The sequence below is a fragment of the Oryza brachyantha genome, chromosome 11 (assembly GCF_000231095.2).
Source record: "Oryza brachyantha chromosome 11, ObraRS2, whole genome shotgun sequence".
Lineage (NCBI taxonomy): Eukaryota > Viridiplantae > Streptophyta > Magnoliopsida > Poales > Poaceae > Oryza > Oryza brachyantha.
In genome coordinates this window covers 14,584,451-14,593,354 of record NC_023173.2, presented here as the reverse complement: position 1 = coordinate 14,593,354, position 8,904 = coordinate 14,584,451, and the positions used below count along the sequence as shown (strand labels likewise).

The 8,904-nt window shown below is 42.4% G+C and overlaps 1 protein-coding gene across 1 annotated transcript; it reads left to right on the top strand.

The window, feature by feature from the left end:
• The first annotated feature begins 582 nt into the window (after positions 1-582).
• Positions 583-6,750, top strand: LOC102708942 (CRM-domain containing factor CFM3, chloroplastic/mitochondrial). The gene is made up of 9 exons (XM_006663504.3): positions 583-1,326; positions 2,258-2,741; positions 2,830-2,960; positions 4,059-4,406; positions 4,787-4,943; positions 5,181-5,473; positions 5,698-5,757; positions 5,845-5,934; positions 6,077-6,750. The coding sequence occupies exons 1-9, from the start codon at positions 583-585 to the stop codon at positions 6,464-6,466; spliced, it is 2,697 nt and encodes an 898-aa protein (XP_006663567.2). The 3' UTR covers positions 6,467-6,750.
• The last annotated feature ends 2,154 nt before the right edge of the window (positions 6,751-8,904 follow it).

Sequence of the window (8,904 nt, the reverse complement as noted above, 5' to 3'; positions counted from 1 at the left end):
ATTTTTAAATAACAAAAATAATTAAACATGCCTTAAAAAAGCCAACCGCGAGGTAAAACCTGGAGGGAGTATTAGGGCATGTTCAATGGTAGAGCCCATTATGGGCTCTATCTCAAGCCATGTCAGCAGAAAAAATAATCTTCTCATATAAAAGACAGTCTTTCAAGCTGACTCTTCATAACTACATGCTAATTAATTCTCTGTTCACATTCCATCTGATCAGCGTCTCTGATTAGAGTCGTCACACGTACAAATCAGATTTTCTGGTTGTCTCTTGTTTTATATGCAAAGAGTCGATGTTTTGCTAACTCCATATAAAACAGTCACTTTTCTCTTTCCTATCCTCTCTCTTTCATGTCAGCTCCTATCCTCCCTCTTTCATGTCAGCGAGTATGCACCGATAGACAGCAATAAGGGCTTTGTACGTGCCTTCCAAAGCTCAAAGTGAGCGGCAGCTGCGGGCTGCAGGCGTCAATCTCCGATCGGACGGCCCACAGTAACCGAGATATCCCCTTAGCCATCCAAAAAAAAAAATATCCCCAAGCCGCTAAACCCCTTCCTCCTCCACTCTCTCCGCCACCCATGGCCGCGGCGGCCATGGCCCCGACCGCCCACCTCCACCTCCACCACCCGCCTCGCCTCCACCGCCTCCTCCTCCTCTCCACCTCCCCCTACCCGTGGCTCTCCGCCTGGCCGTCCCCACGCGCTCGCCTCCTCCCGCGCCGCCCCGCCTCCGCGCTCGACCTCCGCCCGGAGCCGTCCCCGTCCTCCGACTCCGACGACGAGGACGCCTTCGGCACCAGCCGCTCCTCCGGCCGCTCCACCATGACGCTCATCCTCGGCCGCCTCCGCCAGGCCGGCTACTACCCGCCCGCCGACCACGCCTCCTCCTCCTCGTCGTCGTCTGCGGCGCTCCCGGGGGCCGCCGCTCCCCGGCACCCGCCCAGGGGTTCTGTCGAGGACGTGTTCCGCGTCGACGACGGCGTGCTGCCCAACGCGCGGGGAGGGTTCGACGACGGCGGCGGGGAGTCGGCGCTCGGGGACGCGCGGTTCCCGTGGGAGCTGCCGATGCCGCCCCCCGAGGCGGCGGCGCGGGCGGCGAGGTCGAAGTCGTGGATGGCGGAGCTGACGCTGCCCGAGGCCGAGCTGCGGCGGCTGCGGCACGCCGGGATGAGGCTCAAGTCGAGGATCAAGGTGGGGGGCGCCGGGGTCACCAAGGACATCGTGGAGAGGATCAGGGACAGGTGGAGGACGGAGGAGGTGGTCAGAATAAAGGTCACCGGCACGCCCGCGCTCAACATGCGTCTCTTCCACGAGATACTCGAGGTGTGTTGCAAATTTCGGCAGGATTGTGTACCTTCCGTTGATTAATGTAGCACCGTAGCTTGTTGTTAGTGGAAATGCTGGATTGCTGGTACATTTCTAGAAGTCAGCTAATTGCTAGAGACTCATACCGCATCAGAATTTTGGTGACCTTTTAAATTTTTCTGTAGAACTGTAACTTGCGTTGATGCCCAAGGCGAATTGTAGGAGTTTTAGGATTTGCTGGTAAAATTCTTGGTGATATTGTGTTGCATGGTTTGACACTTGGAAAGTTTAAGCCCGAAGTGTGAGGTTGAGCACGGTTTGCTATGCAGCTTTGTTATATAAATTGCTTGTGAAGTTGTCCCTAAGCAATACCATTTAGCCTGTAAAGTCGTTCAGTTGTTATGAAGTGGAGAATAAAGATTGAGTGTGTTTATATTGGCTATAACTATTTGTCTCTATGATGATCATTGATACTGGTGTTTGCCCATTCCAGTTCTGCCCCACCGTAGAATTTGTTCAACTGAGTGCTTAACACCCAAGTGCTATTATTTAGCGTTGTTGAGAAAAGGTTTTAAACTTTTTGGACCAAACAAATATTTTAGCAAATCTTTGAGTTTGGCATGAAATCAATCTGGAACTAACCGACATAAGAACTGCTGTCTAAATCAATACACTGTATGCTGTATAAATAATTCATTTTTGCTGCTGTATGTAGCTCCCATGATAAATAGCAGAGAAATTGATTTACCAGCTAAGAGGAAATTACACAACCAAGGCTATTGTAGAACTGTTAAAACATAAACTGAATAAAGTGTAATGTTCTTAATATGGCAACTAATTTCTTCATTCTGGAACCAACCTGTTAGATTTTTTTGGATATATTTTTTTATGTGCCCGGTAACTCTAGTCAATCTGATCTCTGTTATTTATTTTGGTTGATGGTGGTTAGAGAAAAACAGGGGGGTTGGTAATATGGAGGTCTGGAACTTCAGTTTCTCTATACAGGGGAGTAGCCTATGACATACCTGAACCCACTAAAAGAACAAGTAAGAATATGCAAACTCTTGGTATGATGTCTTCCATCAAAGAGTCACCTGGTCCTTCGTTGTTACCCAATGAGAAAGTAAACAACATGCAAGATACCAATGGAGCTTTGTTATCTAATACTGAGAAAGATAGACTAGTTGAACCGGTTCCAGAAATCAAATATGAAGATGAAATTAACAAGCTATTGGATGAGCTTGGGCCAAGATACACTGACTGGCCAAGAGGTGATCCATCACCAGTAGATGCAGACTTGCTTCCTGCAACTGTACCAGGATATAAACCCCCTTTCAGAGTTCTGCCATATGGAGTGCGTCCATCTCTCGGCCGAAGGGACACTACAAATTTACGGCGTCTTGCCCGTGGGCTGCCACCTCACTTTGCTCTTGGTACGTTTTCTGCTGTTTTTAGCCATTTTTTGTTTTCAATCAATTCTTACTATGTTCAGTGACCCTTCTCCTTGTTGACGAATGTTAGGGCGAAGCAGACAACTCCAAGGCTTAGCAGCAGCTATGGTGAAGTTGTGGGAGAAAAGTTCTATTGCAAAAATTGCTCTGAAAAGAGGAGTACAGCTTACCACCAGTGAAAGGATGGCTGAAGATATCAAGGTACATATAAAAGCTCTTAACTTCACTATCTCCTTGGCATCTTTAGTGCTTTAGAGTGTGAAATATTCATCGATTATTGGCAACAGCACAATACAAGTTTACGCATGCAATTGAAGGCTCTCATCGATTGTTGTGCTCTTTGCATGAGCTTTATTGGTGCCTGGCACCTCAGCAATAAGAAGTTTGTCTGAGTTTGAGAGAAGAACTATAGATTCTCATGAAGGATTAAATGAATGAGAGCCATGGAATCTAGGACCACTTTTTTAGTTTGTGTGTTTTTATGGCAAGTCAATTTTAAGTTATATCATTTTCTTTGATCTGGAGAAATACCATGCATTGGTGCATACCTGGTTGTTTGGTTTCTGAATGGTTACTTGTATCCCAATTCATTGTTGAGGTGGAGCAGAAGCTAGCTACTAGCTGTTGTAATTGCAAGGAGCTGAGAAATTTCTATGGGATGCAAAGAACTTTGTGAGGGTTTAGGTGAATATTTTTGGTGATATTACTAGTCCATGGTGGTTGGAGGGAATGGATTAGCCAGAGTTATGGTTTTGGATAATTGTATTGCACCTCTACTTGTATTACGACAACTTTGTTAATTTGTGCATATAAGTATATTACTAAACTCATGTATCTTTACTTAAACAAACACCACATGTGCTATACTATTCCTGACACCGTTTATGTGTCTGGTTGAACATTGGCTTCTCAAGCAGTGTTGGAGTTCCTCTATTTTGTTTGGATTGCATTTCATCATTTAGGAAGTCGTGCATGTCGTACTCTCTCATCTTCTCAAGTTGTTAACTGTTAGTAGTTTCTTGTTACCTCTTGGAAGGGGTATGTTCGAATTATGTCACTATGTTAATTAACCTGACATTTTTACTTTGGCATGTATACAGTTATGGACATATACCAGTCATACCTGTACATTTGAATACTCATATTCAGAGACAGTTTATTCAATACAATTTAGAGCCTCATTTTGATATAGGATAGCATTGAACTTCTTGAATTTTTTTCGACATTCAATTTCTTTTGTTGTTATGTAGTTCTTGTAATGAATTGATTATTCATGACTAATGCTGTTTGGTACACCAGAAATTAACAGGTGGTGTAATGCTTTCAAGGAACAATGACTTTATAGTCTTCTACAGGGGGAAGGATTTCTTGTCCTCAGAACTTGCAGAGGCACTGTTAGAGAGGGAAAGATTGGCAAAGTCCCTACAAGATGAGGAGCAAGCGCGGTTAAATGCAGCATCTTCCTTTGCTTCCAGCACTGAGGCACCTTTAGAGCCTACTGTAGCTGGTACCCTTGGAGAGACTCTTGAGGCTAACTCTAAATATGGAAATAAACTGGATGAAAATTTTGAGGACAAGATGACTAGAACTGTAGAAGCTGCAAGACATGCTGACCTTGTAAGGAAGCTAGAGTGGAAGCTCTCACTTGTAAGTAACAGAGTTTGATTAGGATGGTCACTTTGTTAAATTTATCATACAAGTTTGTGATATTTTATGATCTGAACAATCCATTTGTATAGCAAGATGTCGATTTTAATCAGTCTAGATAATCTCAAGATAAATTTATCAGCTTGTATGGTTGCACATACTACGGCTTACATCAGAAACAAAGCCACTACACTACAATGATAATTGTATAAATTCGATGAAACTTTATTTCTTGAAAATTAGGGAAATCGACCTAGCTCTCAATTGTATTCTTTCTGTAGAGTACAAATCCAAAGTTTACTTGCAAGCTATTTAGTATATACACACATAAAATTATGTATGTGTTGTCAAATTGCTTGCCTCACATTATTTTTGTACAGGCAGAGAAGAAGATAGCAAAAGCTGAAAGGGTCCTTGGAAAAGTTGAGACAGCTCTGAAGCCAACTGAAGGGAGCAAACTAGCTGAAACAATAACAGATGAAGAGAGATTCATGTTTCGGAAGCTTGGTCTAAGAATGAAGGCATTCCTGCTACTAGGTAATCTCTAATAACACGTTTGGGGCAATTTGTTTCCTTTTGATTTTGTAGTACTGGTGAACTCTTTTGGATCCCAGTATATTATTCTTTATTTCTTACAAATCTTCTGATGTTTTGTTCTCGATAGAGCAATGTTCATTTTGTTATAATCTACTCTACATGAGATGTAGTCTTCAAAGTACTCCTTGTTGCATCATTTAAATTTATGTACTTAAGTTTTTTTTCTTCCGCTTTCAGGCAGGAGAGGAGTTTTTGACGGCACTATTGAGAATATGCACTTGCACTGGAAGTACAGGGAACTAGTGAAAATACTTGTGAAAGCAAAGTCTTTTGGAGAGGTCAAGAAGATCGCATTGTCTCTTGAAGCTGAGAGTGGGGGTATTTTAGTTTCTGTGGACAAAGTCTCCAAGGGTTATGCCATCGTGGTGTTTCGTGGGAAAGACTATAGACGGCCTTCTAAGCTGAGACCCAGGAATCTTTTGTCAAAGCGGAAGGCTTTAGCTCGATCCATTGAGATTCAGAGACGTGAGGTACAACTATTTTGACTCTTGGGTGGCTAAGATTGTTTACTACCTATTTTAACACGCATCATGAAATTAGGTACTCCAAAAGAAGGGAAACTGATTCTTTTATTATAGCATCATCTGTTTGTATTATGCTAGAGTAACTTTCACTATCTGGAAGTGAAATTTATCAACATTGTCTGACCCATTTGTTCCAGGCACTAATATTATTGTGTTACTCTTTGCAACAGGCCCTCAGTCGTCATATTGCAAGCTTGAATAGAAGAGTAAAGCAGCTCAAATCAGAACTGGTAAGTGTGTTCCTCAACTAACTCGGCCTAACATAAAAAGATTTTTGTGATAGATGCATGCCTTGCTGAAATTTCCCTTCGTTTCAGATCCAAATGGAGGGCGTGAAAGAGGAAGGAGACGAGGAGCTGTATGCCAAACTGGATTCTGCTTATTCCAGTGACGAAGAAGATGGGGAGGTGAGTGCACTGGATCCACAGCATGCTCTGCTCAATTCACCCTTTGCCGATGGCTTCTTGAAAACTCTGCAACTTCACTTGGTACTATGTTCGCCGATGGCTTGTTGAGAATTCTGTAACTTTACTTGGTTATGCTATGTAGGATGAGGATGATGAGGCTTACCTCAGGAGTTTCGACAATGTAGCTGGCCACAGCGGTGATGATCGGACCTCCGTTGACGGCAGCAACATAAATTCTGAAGATGAGGGTGACTACTCTGAGGACGACGAAAACGAAGATGACGATGACGAAGATGATGAGTTTGATTACGAAAACGATGATGATGATGCTGGCGAAGATGATGTGTCCCCAGTTACTTCTGATGGCAATCTATACAGCCACACAGATTTGGACAGCTCACGCAGCGAAAATGGTGTGTCACTATCAGCGAGGGGTGACCCAGATGTAAAAAGTAGTAGAGGGCAAGCCCTTGACTGCAGAAATTCGCACAGTGAGCAGCCGACGGAACCGACAACAAACTCATGTAGTTAGATGCTCTGCAAAGCACGTAAATAGTACTCCTGCCCATTTATTTGGTCGGTGCCATCGCTGGCTTCCTTTGGCTCATCTTTGGAGCTGCTTTCAATGGCCTTTTGACCGCAAGCTCAGATCCACACGCATATAGACATCTCTTATCATGACATTTGAGGTACGCCTGATGAGCTTTAAAAAAAAATAAACGAACCAACTATTTTTTTGTTGAAAAAAAAAACGATTCAAATCAGCTCTAGGATTGAATTTTGATTGCATCTAATAAGCTAACCATTAGACGACCAGTGGCCAACATAATTTTTATGCGTGAGATCTTATTATGGTCTAATATCCTTGCTCGGCAATGTATTTTACTTAATCTTTTGGAGCACCATATGTAAGAGAGTATGTTTGGCGTTGCTCCGGCTCTAATTCCAGCTCTTTCAGAGCTATAGCATAACCAAACAGTTTCAGCTCAATCCAAAATAGGAGCAGAGTGGACTGAAATGATCTGGAAAAATGAAATAGGGAGGTAAAGCTGGGTTCTAACCGCTCCAGTGTTCCACAATCCACTCCAAATTATGCTTCTAGAGTTAGGTTTAGGAGTTGGAGCCCTACCAAACATAGCCCAAGTGTAAATGGAGCAACTTACATAACTCCTTCAATGTTCTTTGTACCTAATAGTCTGGTTGGTTCACATTTAAGTTTGTCAGTCATTCACATATTTACATTTGGTAATGGGTCCACAACTAGTTTCTACAACTCGACTTGGGTCCAAGGCTCCCAACCATGTTTGCAATATCCAGAAAGAAAACAAAACGAAACTATTGGGCAAGAATTGTGAGGAAAAACTTGGATCCAATACCGATACTTACACACAAACACTCCAATCACAGTCGATCCAATCAGCCAACTGTTAGTTTTATGAAATGCAATGTAATCAGACACGATCACCTAGAAGCTCACTAAGAGCAAGTTCAATAGTATAGCCAACCACTGGCTCTAATTTATCTATAGTTAATTTAATAGCTAATTCATACAATAGTCATCTACAAAACATCAATACATGGTCCCACATATCATACACACATTTTGTCTTCGAGTCCGTGTGCATCTGACTATAAATTAGTAGCCCACATCTCTTTTCTCTCTCCTCCTATCTCTTTAAAATATGCTTATAGCTGGCTTATAGCCCGCTATTGTATCTGCTCTAACCATGAGGAATAGATTGCCTTATCTACCTACAATGCTCAATTCTTAGTTTCTAAAGGCACAAATCACAGGAAGTTGACATGGAAACCTTGTGCGCCAAAAAAAAAGCAAACTATTCTCACAGTTGGTCGTGTAGAACCAAATCTAGATTATTGACCACTCAGCTAGAGGGTGGCCAAACAATATTGCATGCCCGCTCTATCTACATCTCTTCGTCGAATATAGATTCACCCAAAAATATTGAGGTTGGTCTCAACCAGGTTATCATGACCGTGGCTAGCACCCCAAGCATGACGGTGGCTACCACGATTCATGACTGGTGGGGCTCCCTAGCCACTTGCCAAGAAGTGCCAAAAAGAGGTGTGCGGTCATTACTTATTTTGGTGACCTTGGAGATTTGGAGAGAGTGGAACTAAAGAACTTTCCAACACAAGCAACTATCAGTGACATTCCTCTATATTCAATAAAGCTAGCACAACATTGTGTCAGTTCATTAAAACAAAGTTTACCAATCTAATTATGGCAAACACATGGTAAGCCACGGAAAATATGGTAAAGAAAACATTATAAACTAGGGAAAGCTTGATAAAACTAAGTATATCACACTTCTAACACAATACTAAGAAACTACAGTAAGATATAGTATGGCATGAACTAGACATGAATCAATGACATGTCGAAGATATAGCTCGATAAACTTAGGTTTCTTTTGACGAAGTTCAATATTACGAGAATCAGAAGGTGAGATTTAGGGAATTTGGGTTTTGGGTGTTTAGCTTTTATTGTGGATTCTCTAAATCCGAGTAATAATCTCTGTTTAATAATGCTATGATTCTTTTTAAAGAAAGTTGTAGCCGCTAGGAGCCCAAGCATCAGGTCATGTTCTTTTGGTTGATAAAAGATTATTTATTTTTTATAGTTATTTAATAGTATAAATGATAAACTGTAAAAATTAAAAATCTACTCTATAGAGAAGAGATAATAAACTTATGTATATTTTAATAAAGAATAGATCATTTAATAGGCTGGACTAAAAGAACACATCCTGATCCTCAATTATTCTCTACCGCTACTGCAGAATTGCAAACGCCAGTGAGCAACACAGAGCAGTCAACAGTGAAACACCCCACTGTGGCCGGTGGGCATGAGTTTCTCCAGGTGACACGATCGGGCTTCCCCACCGGCCTCCTGCCGATCCGCAGCCGCAGCGGCAGAAGCAGCGAGTGGCGAATCGCCTGGCTGACGCT